Raw genomic sequence first — 16,288 nt, 5'->3', positions numbered from 1 at the left:
GTTGCCTGCTCCAAGGGAGACGGTGTTGGGATTTACATGGATGGTTGAAGCTTACACCTATGCAGCATGCGTCTAAGCCACGTTGGATGTACGCGATTCGCGGACGGCAGCAAATAGGCAGCACGGAATAGGGATACATCAGATTGCCTTGCTAACGCGTTCCGCCAGTAGAGTTCCGCGCACCAGCTTCAGCCTCATTTTCGGTGATGAAACGCGTCCGCCTTGCCATTCTACTATCCGCCTCGTGATTGCCTTACAGGATGAAAACAATGCTCATCTTGGCCACCTCGACAACTATTCCTCTTATTAGAAGCAACCATGGAAGAGGAAAATTTTCTGCAGAGAATCCCGGATCCTTTACCACTACTTTACAGACAATTGAGTAACCGCAATGTCCAATCCTTTGAAGCGACGGTTTGATCCAGTCAGAGAGTTAGATGATGAAACCTTTTTCACATCCAGTGTGGAGCCACAGCAACCGTATGCGCAAGCAATGCTTCTTGATTATGACGGATTTCACGATTCAATGAGACAGAGTCAATACCATGGGCCAAGTTTCATGAATCCATTGAGGTAGATAACAAAGCAGGAAATTCCCACACACATTACTAATTGTTTTAGCGATGTCCCGGTTATCCAACAGGCGGACTCTTTACCAGAAATGTACTTCAGCAACATGCTAGTCGATCCGAACCTTGGCCTGGGCTTCTTGGACGACCAGCTTACTGATTGGAACAATGATGTGCTCTCGTCAGGTTCAGACTTGTCTCCAATAGGGCCAATTTCATCCCAGGAGGATTCTCACTCGCCGTCTGTGGCATCTGAAGCAGTCCAACCAGGAATTGAGGACGTTATTCCAACATTTAACACCGAAATAGCCATCACCGAAATAGCCAACAACGAAGTGGCCAACAACGAAATAGTATGCTACGGAATGGTAAGTCATCATAATCTTTGACGGAAGAGTAACGTAGCCTCTAATGTGAGAGTCGCTGTCTACCTGCGTTAGCTACATGACGTCGATGTCAAACTACTTGGCGACATGCAAATTATCTACTCTAAGCTGGACAAGAGGGACGCCGGGCTCGAGCGATTCAAACTTGAAAAGCGCGAAAATCATGTTATTCTACGTTTCAGCGACAGTGGCGAAGAATTTGGCCAGGTGCGCTCCGGCGTTGGCACCACGCTTTCGTCGCTACTGGGCAATCAGTTATCCAATGTCGAGTTTGAGCCAATCAAGTCTATATCTTATTTGATGGATATCATTGGACGCGCTAACCGGCCGTCTGATGCTATTGTGAAAGTTAACATCAATGTTTACGGGCTACAATCGACTGCAATGAAAGTTGGTGATGATTTGTCATCCGGCAAGCTGTGGCTACAGAAGCCTGATAACATGAGATGCGAGGCTATATACGATAATCCGCACTTCTTGCGGCTCAAGATGAACGGTGTTCAACTTCAACCTAAGCAGCCTGTTTCACAAGCTATCAAAGAGAACTCTTCCAGCAGGAGAAGAAGGGAAGCACGATTGCGAAACATGCTAGAAGAGGTATACAAGTCCATTAATACGAGGGAGATTGAAGCGGTAGACGGCGGAGACAGAGTGGTCCAAACGCTCAAACGGTAATCTCACAATATCTCCATCGTGAATTTTAGCTAATATTCGCTTGCCGTTATAGCCATCAAGAAGAAGCACTGGGTTTCATGCTAGAGAGAGAGTCTGGTATTATCAACGACAGGTATAGGCTCTGGGAGTCTATACCCGTGGAAGGCGGGAATACAGAGTAAGCTACCATCGGTGCAGATTTAAGGCAAGATTTAAATTTGACAACGATAGATATCGTCATAAAATTACCAGAGCCAAGATCAGGACCGGCATACAGCCGATCGAAAGAGGGGGTGGCATTCTGGCCGATGAGATGGGTATGGGCAAAACCTTGTCCATGCTAACGCTGATAATGAAGACTCTTGACCATGGGAAAGACTGGGCCGAGCAACAAGAAAACGGTGCCAAAGTCGATGAGACGATTAAGCGCTCGCGCTCAACACTTGTGATTGTGCCCTCCGCTCGTAAGTTGCTCTAATATTAACACTCTCCTAAATCTTTCCAACACGGTATGATAAAAGCTAACCTTGCTAGTTCTTATATACAATTGGATGAATGAGATAGCAGAGTAGGGCTATTTTGACCCAATTATCATCATGACTACTAACCAGCTTCATAGTTATTTGGAACACGGTGTCAAAGTAATCAAGTATCACGGCTCTGATCGACCAAAAGATATTGAGCAGATTGCAGATTCAGACATCGTTGTGACTACATATAGTACCCTCACTGCTGAATTCCAAATCAAATCGAAGCCATCTCTCCTTCATTGTGTCGACTGGTTTAGAGTCGTACTCGATGAAGGTAAGGCCTCATCTACCCCTTTTCCGGTTTCTTTCGCATTTCTGATAGTAGATAGCGCATATCATTCGGCGTCGGGCTACAGCATTCTACCACGCTTGCGACGCAATACACGCCAATTCACGGTGGTGTCTCACAGGCACACCTATTCAAAACAAGCTCGCCGACATCGGTACTCTTTTCGCATTCATACGTGTTGAGCCTTTTACTAAGGCGGCTACCTTTCGGAAGTATATAGAGGTCCCTTTTGAGCAGATTCCCGACAACGAGTCGCCGACATTGGCCAAAGACCGCCTTGTTCTACTCTTTCAAGCATTCTGTTTGCGTCGCACAAAAGAAATCATTGATCTACCTCAATTGCGTAAAACAGTGCGCAAACTGAGTTTCTCTGTGGAGGAACGCAAGCAATACGAGAATACGATGAAGATTCTGCGTCGCATGATCCTTCATCGTGTTGGTGAAGCTGAGCAGAGCTCCAAATTCGGAACCTTCCAGATCAACTTACAAATGCGTCTTTTGTGTAACCATGGAACCTGGCAGCAACCTTTCTCTTGGCACCGACGCAGCTACCGAGATGAACGCGAGGCCCTCATCTCGGCCGTTGGCCAAAGCAGCGAGATTACGTGTGCTGGCTGCCAAATGCCAATGCCAATACTTGGGTCTAGCCGGTTAAACCATAGCATCTATGAGCAATGCGCTCATGTCCTATGCTCCGATTGCATCGACCAATCGAATACACCGAATGATGAAGGGCAAACCCAACATTGCCCAGTGTGCATACGATGGCTGAGACATGCAATAGTTGAGAGCGGTGCAGTGATAGACGACGACAGTGTTCCAAACTGCCCATCGAAAGATAAGGTCGGAGACGGTGATGATTATTTTGATTTCAATAAAGTGGGCTATTCAACAAAGATGAATGCGTTGATTGAGGATGTCCAAAAAGATCTATGGGAGTCCAAAAGGTAATTTTATCCATTACTTACCAGAGGTTCAAGTCTAACATGCATAGTATCATATTTTCATGTTGGACTCGAACACTGCAGCTTCTTCGAAGATATCTTGACGATGCTAAGATTCCATATCTTGATATCGATGGTAATTGCTCGCTTAAAGAAAGAAAAGATAGGCTCGTGCAGTTTAAGAATGATAATATGAAGCCAGTACTCATCATGACAACTGGAACTGGCGGTTTTGGGTACGTTAAACGTCTCTTTCACTCCTGGTGGTATATACAACGCTAACTGACTTCTAGGTTAAACATAACTTGTGCGAATCGCATCTTCATCGTCGAGTTGCAATGGAACCCTGCTGTAGAGAGTCAAGCCATCGCGCGCGCAATTCGACTTGGACAGGAGAAAAATGTACACGTGACGCGCTACATGATCAAAGATACAGTTGAAGAGGTTTGTCATAATTGGTATTTGTTGTCTCAATTTTAATTAACTGTAAACTAGGAAATGGGATCCCAGCAGAAGTCCAAGAATCAGCTTGCCAGCCTAGTAGATGCAGGAGATGACATGGATTGGCATGAATAAGGGATCAGTTGATAGACGCTAAGGGTATAAGACGACAACGTTCTGAGCAGCTGCCATACAGATATCAGTCGAGATTAAAATGCTGTGGAGCCGCAGTAGCTCCCTCTCTCGCTATACATAACCTCGGCATTTAATCTAGCTGGTGGTTAAAAACTAACGTCGTCTAAGATCCCAGCCTGCTTCAAAAATTATGATTATCAGCATTATAGGTACATTTCAACAAATATTCGCAATCAAGGAATTCAAGTATAGAACGAAGAGAAGAAAAAGGGAAAGAAAAAAAGTTAGCAATTATAATATCGTCAACATATGCTTTATTATTGACAACTAGTAGCCTAACGTTACTAACACGCCGAGAAGATATCTTGCTTGCGTTCTCATATTCCGTACTACTCTCGTAATTTGGCCCATTCCATCACGCGGTTTGTATACTCTGATGGTGGGATGCCCATTATACCTTCTTTGAGAAAGGCAATGTGACCAACATTTGGGTCTACGAGAATGTCAACTGGACCTTGATGTTTATTCTGTCTTTCATTAATCCTAATGCTCGGTAATATAGAGCAATTGAATGGGTATGTTGATTCTCACCTTGATTATTTGAGCAAGTTTGGCGATGTCCTCCTCAAATATCTCTAATCCGCCCGAAACGATGGTGATCGACCCCGCCGGTAAAGCTTCAAACCAGTCCTCATGCAGCACTGATAATGGAGCGAACCATGGGTTGATGAGCTCAACATCAGGGTCATGATTACCTTGAATAACGTTCCACATTTGAGCTACCTCATCTACGCCAACCAAATCGCGACCAAGATTCTTACTCGTAGTCATGGCTGGCGTAACCATCGGCGTGGTGGGAGATATCATCAAGATTCTCCCAAGGCGATGGCCTGACGGGATGGAGAGTGGGGGGATCTTGGGGTGTGGATGCACGGCGTGAAGGAGAAGAGAGAGGATCAGTAATCCACCAGCACTGTCTCCGTACAAATGGATCTACAGACGTCGAAGGCATTAGCATCAAGTCTAGAGCATGATGGGTAACGACTAACATCTTTCGAATCTCGGCCATGCATAAGGTGAGTGACGAATGCGACCAGTTGGCGTAGCTGAGTTGGATAGGGAGCACTCGGACATGTATCTGACACAGTTAGAAGGACAATGCAGATATGAAGATATTTCGAACACTCACCGTAAGCAAGGACAGCAAGCGCAACATCATCGCCACTTGCAATCGCAGCTTTATACATTTCGTAGGCCAAGCCAAAATGGAAAGTGGACGCATACAGGACCAGTCCACCACCATGCATGTGTGCTATCACTCTCTTGGCTGAAGGCGAGCCGAACCATAACGCCGAGCCATCTCCAGGAATCTCTTCTCTCACGGAAGGGATGTCATGTTTTTTAACAAATTTTTCGTATTGATCGGCTGTATGAACGGTAAAGCATTGCCTAGCAATCCGGTTAGATGAAGTAAATGTCCATGCGTTGGGTACACAAACTGCATCAAATCTTCCACTGTCATGGACATCTTCGCGTTGTTAAAAGTTATTCTTGAGAGAATGATATGAGTATCTATGTTGCTCATTTACAACCTGGATCAGTCAAGAGTGCAAACTCGACAACTTATACATTTTGCTCAACCAACAGCTTATAAATGCAACATAGGCGTCATGACCTCCTAGACTTCAATGCGACTCCTCTTAATAGAATGCTCTCAAAATTCATCATAGTTGACTCATATCATTATGCAGTTCCCATTCGCTGCGACTTCCACTTTTGGATTGATTAGAATTATAGAAGAATACAATTGCTGAAGCAATATGTGGCGCTTCTTACGCCGGGCCATAGTAGTCGCAATCGTCAACTCGACCCACGACAATACCTCGGCTTAAGGTCTTGATCGAGTTGTGCCCAATCTAAAACTAATACAAATCCAGAAATAGCAGCGAAGTTCTGTAACGCTTCCTGTTGAGAGTTTAAGTCAACGCCTCTTTGTCCCAATCCTGCGGACACTTCTAAATCCGAGCTAACTCGCCACACGGGATAACTAGTCTCGAAGTAGAAGTAGCGACGAGGTTTCTAAACTGCGGGGCCGCTGTTCCCATCAAGTACCATTTTGATGATCAAGTCTAAGAACTGTGTATTAAGTGATTGCGTGAACTTTTGACTGCGAAATCAACATATAGTTCACGAAATATAATGCACGCATGTTGATTTGTAAGACCATATCTCAACTTAAATATTACATCCTTCAAAATGTCTCCATTAGTATATAAGTCGATCCCAAATCAGCCAAACGCCATATACTTCTTGGCAGTTCCTCATCTATTCAAGCACAGCCGCAATTACGCACGCATTTCTCTCCATTTCCCACAATGACCGAAGCTCCAACAACAATTTCAGGGGAATTTCCCTTTGAGAAGAAGAGAGTACAGATTTTGGGCTCTCAAATGGCATATGTTGACGTGGGAACCTCTGATCAAAAGTCAGCAGTCACCGTGTTCTTGCATGGTGTCCCTACGTCTTCCTATCTATGGCGAAATATCATTCCGTATGCAGCTGCAAAAGGCCGTTGCATCGCCCCAGACTTGATTGGATTTGGAGATTCTGACAAGGTCTCTGGGGCATATTTCTTCGAGGACCACCAGCAGTATATCGACGCCTTCCTAGACACGGTCTTACCAACCCAGGCAATAAATCTCGTCATTCACGACTGGGGATCAGCCCTCGGGTTCAATTGGGCCCGCAGAAATGAGCACCGCCTTGCCGGTATTGCGTTCATGGAATTTATCCACCCCATGGAGAATTGGAGCGACTTACCACCTGTTATGGTGGAAAATTGGAAGAAGTTTCGAGATCCAGATACTCGAGTCGGTAGAAGCCTGTTAATCGATCAGAACGTCTTTATCGAGCATATTCTTCCCGGCGGCGTTGTGCGACCATTGACCGATGAGGAAATGGACGCATACCGCAAACCCTTCTTACAGCCCGAATGGCGTGAGCCAATTTATCGACTTCCCAACGAGCTTCCTGTCGAGGGCCAACCTGAAAATACATGGTCCTATGCAAAGAAGTACATGGAGTGGTTATTTGCCAGTGACAAGCCGAAACTACTCTTCTGGGCCAAACCCGGAGGACTTGTCTGGGAGGCAAAAGCGGAGGAGCTTACGCAAAAATTGAAGAACACAAAGGTCGTGTATTTAGGAGAGGCGATTCATTACGTACAAGAGGATCACCCACATACAATTGGTCGTGAATTGGCTAACTGGCTACCTCTATCTTCGGACTAGATGTGAAGTCGGGTGCTGTGGCAAGGCACAGGATTGGGTTCTATACGTGTAGATAGTCCTAGCATTCGCAAATGAGATTCTAGTATATTACACTTATAATGGCTAAAGTAAAAACTTCCTCGTGGTCTAAAAAGGTTCATCCTCACACAAATATGTACTCTTCATACTAGAATGTTAATAAGTAAGTAATGTAGGAAGATTGTAAACGAGGGTGTGCAAAAAGAACCACAAATTCTTGATTCACTCCCCACGTATTTACTCCATCACAAAACCGACATACATATAGCATTTCACGCGTGTGTAGTTGTTTCAGAGGTTTAATCTTAGCCCAAGGCATAAAGTACGGCAATGTTCGGTTCACAATTATATTGAAGGTGGATGAGTCAAGTTCTAACGGTACAACGCAGTATATCCAATCCTTTCCTGCAGAGTTGTAAGCCAATATACGCCTTTTCCCTATTCTTCGAATAATCGACGTCTTTCTGTAAGAGACTTTCATTATTGGTGGAAAGTAGGCGTGTAAAGTACTGTTCCGCTAGTTCTGCAGGAATATGTGACATAGTGCAACCTTCTAGGGTCGAGCTGAGGTGAATCACGGTCTGGCAAAGATGTATCGCGAACTCATTCACAGTTTCAAGACACATGAATAAGGATGGTGAATCGGCACTCAATACTCCGAGGCAGGGTGCGTAGGGTGAGTTGTGATTCATCAACTGGCGCACCTCGAGGATTGTGCTCGAAAGTTCCAATAAGCTGGACCAGTAATAGATGACAACACCCGGAATCCAAGGGTTTGAGAAATGTATTGCCGAAGAGTAAATATCCTCATTTGACTTTGCTGCGTGACGTTGTTGGCTGTTTTCTTCCGGATTTGCCTTATCCGAGTACCACCAGACCCGACCCCCCTCAGATTCCTCTAGCGATTGTAGCCAACAGTGGAGCTTCCGAATTATTGAATCGCAATCTCCAAAGTAGTCGATAATTTGAAGAGATTGAGCGCTTTGGTGACAACATTTATCTGTTGCGCCGAGATTCATGGTATTCTTCAGCTCTACCGGACCAAGAAGTTTTAGCTGGTCGCCGCGCTCAAGGAGACCGGGTATATGAGCAACAATGTCTAATAACAGTTGCCGATGGTTTTTTATCGATAACTTGTTGGTAATAGTGAACCACTGGTCTGAAGCAAGAAATGTCGCTTTCCGACTTTTTAATGCTTCGCCTAACTGTGCGACAAGAGTATCAGCATCCCGTCCTAACTGAACTGAGTTATCCGAGCTATCAACTTACAGCCCCGCACCGAAGATCTGTGTAAGCCGCCTTCGTAATGGAAGATTCCAAGGCTTCCGGGCCTGAATTCTTGATAAGATCAAGGGCCCCATTGAGGTGAAAACGATATCCCTCTCCCTTCGAACCATTGGCCAGCCACTAGTCATCGTCAGTGCATGGGCAAAGGTGAGGCTTTGACCTCGTGAACTGTAGAATACATACCTCATAAAAGAGCAAAGTTAGTGCGATCGCTATTGCACGGACTGTTCTATTTGTCTGGTTTGCCTTAGATCCAAAACCCAGGGCAAGCTCGGAGCGAAACCGACTGAGTGCTGGAGGATAGGCTGCCAAGGCAAGACCTTGCAATTTGCTATCACTCCTCAGCTTTCCCATAAACATTGTAGCGACGGCAAAAAGAGCAGAATCTAGAGTCTTGCTTCCAAATGCGAGTGGGAGAATTTCTCGTGCACTACTCGACATTGGCGATTCGACATTCTGATCGATAGGAATGGTAGCCGGGTGGCATGTCACAATCCAGAGATCAGCCACAGCAGAACGATATAGATCCATAGAGCAGCCAAGAGAAGAAGGTATTGAAATGGGGGCTATCAGTTTATTGGATTGAGCTCTACCATGCAACTCTTTGATGGTTGCAGTGGGTAATGTTGTGATGTCCAAATGCCGGTTTTGGAATGCGTGGCTCAGCATTTTCCTATCCGACACCCGTTGGATATTATTCACATCTCGGTGAACAAACACCGATCCTGCTGTTGGGCCGCTACACTTGATACCACTTTTAAGACATCTTATGCAACTCGGCTGCCCAAGGTCACACTTTTGCACGTTAGATAATTGTGAAATCGAAATGAACATCTGCGTGAATGTTGCGTGGAACTGGAGAAGAAGAGCGCACCTTAACTCGGCGCACGCTACACTGTTTGCAGCGTTTAGATGTGCCCGGAATGTTAACCATGACCAAGAGAAGAGAGCCAATCTGGATTGAATGAGGAGTCTAGATGAGCCAGCATATGTGTACAGTGATTTTTCATTTAAAGAATTAGTGTGGAATACCCAACATTCCTGGAGAATTGTTAGATGAAGTCTCAAAGTTCATTGAGTTGGTGGTGTCGTGAATACTCTAGCGCTTATATGCTAATAGGAGGCGTCGAGTATAATGATCAAATAGGGATGGTCTATTTCGGACAGGATTAATATTCTTCCTGACATGTGGAATTGAACGATACATCCCAATCAAGCCAGAATAAATAACAAACTCAGTGAAAAATGTATACATATGAGATTTTGATCAAGTCGTATATCAGCATCAGCATCATATATAATAGTACAGTGTAGTACATATTGTCGAAGGACTAGGCCTAACAGCTACAGGACTTAGTAATACTACAGTTCCCACTTCCATATACGCGCCTCTATTTCAACATCGAATAACTAGGGTAGGCATAAGGGCAAGTAAGGGAAATAGTGCCAATGCTGATGTCGACATACAACTCTGCTGAAGAAATAGTCTCGATATTTTAGTATGCATGGAATCCACTACATCTTAGTTCAAGTAGCTCAACACTCCTCTATTACTTATATAAAACTAAACTATATCTAGGGCTTCTATCTACTCATAGTTATAACGACTTCCGCTCGTCTAATTATACTTCGGTCTTCGGAGGTTGTTTATATATCATACACCGAACTCCGTAATGACCGTCACCTCCGTACATGGAATCATCTTGGATAAGTTCTCGCTCAACACTGAATCCAAGTCGGCCATACACTCCCCACCCATGTTGAAACGCAAGGACAAAAATATCTAGTCCCAGCTTTTCCGCCTCCTTCATACCACTCTGCACCAATAGTGTAGCGATTCCTTTTCCTTGGTTTTCGGGATGGACAGCCAAATATTCAAGCACTATCATTCATAACGATTCAGTATCTCTCCCATATTCCAATAATCTTGCTTACCCACCAAAAAAGGTCTTCCCTTCCAGAACCTCGTTCTTCATTTTTGTAACATTGTTGTCAAGAGGATCCGTTTCGTTGTTCGCATTCAACGGAGTTGCCTCAGCGATCCGTTTGATCTCTTCTGCTTCCTCTGGCGATACTACTGGGCCCAAAGCCTCTGGCCAAGTTGGCTCACCATCTGCAGTTGTAGCATATGATTCAGGCAGGACCCAGCGAGCATATCCCACGAGCCGTCCGGTATGAGGATCAATGGCTTTCTGATGTCGGGCAGTTGCGTGATCACTTATCAGTCTACGCGGGTAGCGTTTGGTAGTTATATCAATCTGCTTTTCCAGCGTACTGTGTTTCCATGCTAAGACCCAATTAGGATTTTGCCAAAAAGCTGATATATTGTTTCGACTCAAATCTTCGCTGTCGCTGAGGCTAACTGGAGCAAGAGTATAGGTAGTCATTTTAACGAAATGAATAAGACTTGAGATAAAGATGCAGTCGCAGATAAAATCCGGTATAAATTTTGCTGTATATATACTTTGGGGAAGATGCGGCCATATATGTGGATGGCGGCGATATTGCAATCTGTTCTCAACCTTTGAACGCGCGTTTACACTCTCTATCAGCAGAGGATTTGGGAGAACCCCGCAGCCTAGTCCGGCATTAGCTCAGCACGGAATTCCTATGTTGGATGAGTCGAGAAATATTTAGAACCAGCATTTCCATTCTAAGCTCAAATTAGGCAAAGCCGAAGTGACATGTGTCTCTATTAGCAGTAGAGTGTTATCTGGAGTTGGACACATAACCAAGTTCTTTTTATGTGATTACGGAGGCCTCTTTAGAATGTCTTTATGATGGTTCCCACTAAACTCGATAACACAAGGGCCATGGAAAACTTGTATATGCCGCTTGGAACTGCATGTGGCTGATATAAATCGTAGGCATATACACTGGGTCCAATACTTCCAGATTGTGAGATATCTCAGATAGGTGGAAAGAATCAACAGTACGATAATGTGCAGTCGTCATCGCTTTGTAAATAGTGCTTCAAAAATTTATCAGAGACACAAATTATGCTAACATGTCGGATTGGCTGTAGTAGCAAGAAACCTTGTTGTTCTGGTTGGTGTATTGTTGAGAATCGTGAGCTCAGGTTCGCGCTAGGTCGTATTATACTTGGAGAAACTGATGTCAGACAAAGAGTTGAGAAGAAAATGGAGAGTATATAATCGCTGCGAGTTATTGAGGATATTTGGTAATACTATTTATGCGGTATTACAACTCCTCATGCTAAGTCTTCCCTAGCTGTCTGAGACTACAGATAGTCTTATATAGACTATGGCTGGAAATCTTTCTCCATTATATACTTACCCACAATAGGGAAATCTGGGGATAGTTTCTAGCTTATCTTTGTTGAGAAATTTGGTGCTGTTTACTTTTTCTAGTTGCGGGCTAGTATTGAACCAGAAATTCTTAGAGGCGCGTTAAATAAACTTCGCTTGGGTATTGTGCATAAGAAGATTGTCAGCTTATAGTGGATAGAATATACAAAAGGGTGTCAGGTATGTGTGTTTGGTAATATGTATTGCCTTTTTTGGAAATACAACTCTTGCCTTTAGCGGCGATGCCTCCATGCCTAAGTATTCTGTCTAGTACTTATATCGCACTCCCTCTTCTCTTGTCTAAGTTTCTCACTAACAATAATCACAACGAATAAACTATGGCGACATCTCATGATAGCGAAAATAGTCCATTGTTTGAATGGCTATCAGAATATTGGCACAACCTTCTGTTTCAGCCAGATGATGAGCTTGCAGTTAACACGTTTGAGAGCCGTATGGCAAAGGACGTGACCATCAAGTAAGTTGTACTGCCCATCTTACCTAGTGCCGCATATATGTAATTCCTCCATAGTTGTTGACTGTAACGCTATATCAGAATTAATCATGATCACGTCCCTCGCCAAGTATACTTTGAATATATCACGGGCACTCGTGCTGCCCATGACCTGACCCTCATCAGCCAAAAGCAGCTTAAAGTGTGGGAAGCTCCTGGAGGGAGTGGTTCCATTGCTTATGAAGGGAAACTTATGTACAATGATAAGAAGTCTGGAGAAAAGCAAACCGGCTCTGTTGTTATGATTGCAGATATACGCAACGGAGAAGACGGCAATTTTACCATTGTGCAATCTACAGAGATTGCCACTCGAAGCGAAGGGAAGATTAAGACTTTCACTTAGGATGCCGTGATATATAATTGATGCATTATTTAGAGAGACTATAGTAGTATAGGAGTTGCTCTATCGCTGTCTCGAATGGGGGGATGGGCCCCTGTAGTCAGTCACTCGCGAGTTGTAGTATCTCCGGGAGCTTCGTATAACATATGTAGTTAGTTTCTAATGTCTGATACGGATTATTAACATAGCGTATTATGTTGAAAACGGCCTTGGTTATCGAATTTGTATGTGAAGTTGACGCAACCTGCCAATCTATGTATAAGGCTCATTATCGGTCTTCTGCTTGGCACAAGATTTGGCATTATGCCAGTTGCAATTGAAGTAGATTGAATGGAGTATGGTAAAAGCTGCCAGGCAACCTAAATATTCTCCTTAATTTGGTATATTTTGGCGAAGATAAACAACTTTGGTGGAAACTTCTTCTACTGTTGTTCAGAGAATATGAAGTTTGTGAGAGGGCTAAATCGCCGTGAAGATGAGTTGTTCAGGTCAGACGACGCTAAAGGTAGTCCTCTGTGAGTGTATTCTCTGCAGTTAGCGTTTGAAGACCTTCGAAGGTTTTGACATGCTGTGAATATGCACCGGCTGCTGCAACGAGAGGCTACATGTAGTCACTTCATCAGTCTACACACCTTCCAAGCCCGTATATAAACATTTAGGGCACAAATTTGATTGGAAGACACCTTGTGAAGGCCTGCTAAGGATGAACCCCTTTTGTTATTGGTAGTTACGCTGGATTATCGGATAATAGTACGGTAGATAAACAGTAAGGTCAGCCTGAAGGGTTGACAATCCAGTAAGCTGTATTGTGGTATTCCATAATGTATTTAATCCGATATGTAGATGGGCTAAGGGAGTGACCACATACACAAATAAAGTCTATCATGGCCTAATACTACGTGTATAGGGACCAGGATTACTGCTGTTGGGTCGCATAACGGCACCTTAGCCCCGCATTTGCAATATCAACACGCAGACCCCCAGGTGAGGTCGAAATATCGTGAAGTGAGTTTGGAAGAGCTTCTCCACAAGAGGTCCCTCCCTCCAGTCTTAGATGGATGACTGCTCTTGTAATGGCTGCATGTGTACATGTAGGCCGGGGGCTACGAGTACACGAGTTCAAAGAGTCTCAGGCATATAAATACAACAGCTTGCCAGACGCATGACTCATGAAATTGGTTAAGCATATATATATGCATCCGGTTGATTGCGTCAAAGAATCATGTTTGAGATGACAAGACGAGCTACTCTTCAATCTTGGAAGAACACACAATAAGCATTACTCGTACATGTTCAGTCTTCTCCTATGTCGGCTAACAATGCTGTGTCTCGATGTTTCTAAACTGTTAGTCTAGTCTTACGATATCCAAGCGCCAGTGGCTATTTCCGAGATTACCTCTCCACTTTGGCGCAAATAGATCAAGATCCATTGGCCTAACAAACTATTTTCATCGAAGGCCCTGACAGAGCTAGGAACACAGACGAGCTGAGAAAAACTAGTGCCCGCTAGTTTAAATAGTTTGCGGTACTATTCAGGGACATTGACAGCAAAATGGATCCCGTCCAACGATTTGCAGGGGTCTTTCTGTTGAAGATTCGATCAAATCGTTGCTAGTGGGTAACTTCAAGCCAGCTACCCATCAGCCCGAATTCAATAGAGCTACGGGGCTCTGCCTGACTTCAGGAGATGAAGAAACTAGTGTTTTCCATCGTGAGATGATTTCCTTTATAAGCTGTAAATGGCGTGCCGATACAAACTCTTCTCCCCAAGGCATGAGTGATCCCTCATTCATCGGGCCCTTGACATTCTTTTGAGTTTTCTTCTTCTATATCAAAAAGTTAACATAATGAACAAATTCATTGTTGGCGCGCTTGGCCTCGTCGCCGGTGTGGCTGCAACTCCAGTGGAGCTCATCGAGCGGAACGCCTGTAGAGATGACAGTCTATACAAGTGTTTCGTTAGCAGAGAATACTCTCATTCGGCTTCTGCGTATTGCTCTGCTCTCGCTCCGGCTACGCAAACTGTCACAGTAGCAGAGCCTACTGTGTAAGTCTTTGTTTGACATACCTGATATAAGAATTGTGTAAGAATCAGGGCATTAATGTTGTAGATAGAACATCAACTCTGTGGGTCACCAGCACCGCTGCTGCCACAACCGACTTCCTCAGCTCTACAACCACCGTTTATACGGCCACGGTCCCATCCTCCACAGAAACAGCAATCGAAACGGACTTTGAGACTTCCATCCAGACTGCTATCGTTACTGCAATTGCAACTGCAATTGAGACAGACGTTGTCACTGTGACCGAGACAGAAACTCAGACTGCAACTGAGACAGACACTCAGACTGCCACTCAAACTGCAACCCAGACTGCCACTCAGACCGCAACTCAGACTGCAACTCAGACCGTCACAGCAACAGCAACTGTCACTAGTGGTCAGCAGCAGGCGCCGCCGCCGCCTGTCACCACCCATGCTCCGTTCAAGCGTGGAAAGCCTGGGCAGCCCAAGTGTATGGTCACCAAGTGCTTCGTCTACTCTCCCGAGCGCATCACTGCCGCTTGTGATTGTATCAATGTGCCGCCCAAGACGGTCACAGTCTCTCAGACAGCTCCTGCAGCGACTGTCAGAGTGGTATGGCCACCTTTTCCCAATACTCCCATCTTATTTATTAGAGATGATGCTAACTGAGATAGACTTCGACCTCGGTTATTACACCTGGCGTTACAGCACCAGCATGGCAAACTGTGGCAACAGAGCTTGATAGTGGTATTGCGACTGCCACAGCCATTGTCACAGACATCATCACGGATGCTGTTACAAACACCCTGACAAACACCATCACCAACACCGTTACAAACACCGTCACTGCCACTGTCACAAACACAGTTACAGCTACTGTTACGAGCGTCGTGACGGCCACCGTGACGGCCACCGTCACAGCTACTGTCACAACCACTGTCACGGCCACTACTACCACCACCACAACCGTCACTGTGACTCCCACGCCAGTCAACCTCATCCCCAACGGTGATTTCTCGGCCGGTCTGAGCCCATGGGTCACCTCGTCGAGCTCCTCCAGTGCGTGGACAAGCATCGGCGTGAGCAATGCAAACAGCCCCGACGGCGAACTAAACGCTTTTCATGCCACCAACATCCGCAATGTTTCACCACTCATCATCGTTAGCGCTCCCTTCAAACTGCAGGTGAAGTCTGCATACCAACTTTCTTTCATGATCGCAACCACCTCTACCGACAGGAGCTGGAAGGGTAGAGTCACGGCCTCGATTGTCTGCGGTTCAACATCGCTTGATGTCCCTAGCTTCAACCAGGCGACATCAGGTCCCGGTGCTTACTTTACAAGCACGAGCATTATCAACACTCCTGTGACAAACAGCGTATCGACGATAAATCAGTTGAACAGCTGCCAGCTGAAGGTTGGGCTTCCTACTACTTCGACGGTGCCATCTACGTGGTACTTTGCCGATGCTGTCCTCCAGTTCGACCATGCTATCAATAGGTCGTAGAGACCACGGGGATTTTGTCAGTTTACATGAACAAGTATATGGAGAGTAGCGTGCA

The 16,288-nt window shown here is 45.0% G+C and overlaps 7 protein-coding genes across 7 annotated transcripts; 4 read left to right on the top strand and 3 right to left on the bottom strand.

The window, feature by feature from the left end:
- Window positions 1-391: 391 nt before the first annotated feature.
- Window positions 392-3,948, top strand: T069G_10473 (type III restriction enzyme, res subunit domain-containing protein; the record flags this gene model as incomplete). Its single annotated transcript, XM_056177683.1, has 11 exons — window positions 392-573; window positions 622-937; window positions 1,010-1,626; window positions 1,683-1,787; window positions 1,841-2,073; window positions 2,144-2,177; window positions 2,229-2,413; window positions 2,469-3,375; window positions 3,423-3,608; window positions 3,666-3,816; window positions 3,868-3,948. 11 exons carry the CDS (start codon window positions 392-394, stop codon window positions 3,946-3,948), a joined length of 2,997 nt encoding a protein of 998 aa, XP_056023973.1.
- Window positions 3,949-4,491: 543 nt separating this feature from the next.
- T069G_10472 (alpha/beta hydrolase fold domain-containing protein) lies at window positions 4,492-5,476 on the bottom strand (the record flags this gene model as incomplete). Its single annotated transcript, XM_056177682.1, has 4 exons — window positions 4,492-4,941; window positions 4,998-5,086; window positions 5,138-5,397; window positions 5,448-5,476. 4 exons carry the CDS (start codon window positions 5,474-5,476, stop codon window positions 4,492-4,494), a joined length of 828 nt encoding a protein of 275 aa, XP_056023972.1.
- Window positions 5,477-6,323: 847 nt separating this feature from the next.
- Window positions 6,324-7,238, top strand: T069G_10471 (alpha/beta hydrolase fold domain-containing protein; the record flags this gene model as incomplete). Its single annotated transcript, XM_056177681.1, has 1 exon — window positions 6,324-7,238. The coding sequence occupies one exon, from the start codon at window positions 6,324-6,326 to the stop codon at window positions 7,236-7,238; it is 915 nt and encodes a 304-aa protein (XP_056023971.1).
- A 949-nt stretch (window positions 7,239-8,187) lies between these two features.
- Window positions 8,188-9,074, bottom strand: T069G_10470 (fungal specific transcription factor domain-containing protein; the record flags this gene model as incomplete). The annotated part of the gene is made up of 4 exons (XM_056177680.1): window positions 8,188-8,237; window positions 8,299-8,461; window positions 8,526-8,663; window positions 8,727-9,074. 4 exons carry the CDS (start codon window positions 9,072-9,074, stop codon window positions 8,188-8,190), a joined length of 699 nt encoding a protein of 232 aa, XP_056023970.1.
- A 1,091-nt stretch (window positions 9,075-10,165) lies between these two features.
- Window positions 10,166-10,930, bottom strand: T069G_10469 (acetyltransferase (GNAT) family domain-containing protein; the record flags this gene model as incomplete). The annotated part of the gene is made up of 2 exons (XM_056177679.1): window positions 10,166-10,425; window positions 10,483-10,930. 2 exons carry the CDS (start codon window positions 10,928-10,930, stop codon window positions 10,166-10,168), a joined length of 708 nt encoding a protein of 235 aa, XP_056023969.1.
- Window positions 10,931-12,189: 1,259 nt separating this feature from the next.
- On the top strand, window positions 12,190-12,708 carry T069G_10468 (uncharacterized protein; the record flags this gene model as incomplete). Its single annotated transcript, XM_056177678.1, has 2 exons — window positions 12,190-12,329; window positions 12,408-12,708. 2 exons carry the CDS (start codon window positions 12,190-12,192, stop codon window positions 12,706-12,708), a joined length of 441 nt encoding a protein of 146 aa, XP_056023968.1.
- A 1,844-nt stretch (window positions 12,709-14,552) lies between these two features.
- On the top strand, window positions 14,553-16,233 carry T069G_10467 (uncharacterized protein; the record flags this gene model as incomplete). The annotated part of the gene is made up of 3 exons (XM_056177677.1): window positions 14,553-14,752; window positions 14,821-15,340; window positions 15,403-16,233. 3 exons carry the CDS (start codon window positions 14,553-14,555, stop codon window positions 16,231-16,233), a joined length of 1,551 nt encoding a protein of 516 aa, XP_056023967.1.
- Between the last annotated feature and the right edge of the window lie 55 nt (window positions 16,234-16,288).

The sequence above is a fragment of the Trichoderma breve genome (assembly GCF_028502605.1).
Source record: "Trichoderma breve strain T069 chromosome 7 map unlocalized scaffold00007, whole genome shotgun sequence".
Taxonomy (NCBI): Eukaryota; Fungi; Ascomycota; class Sordariomycetes; order Hypocreales; family Hypocreaceae; genus Trichoderma; species Trichoderma breve.
This window is presented reverse-complemented; position numbering and strand designations above follow the sequence as displayed.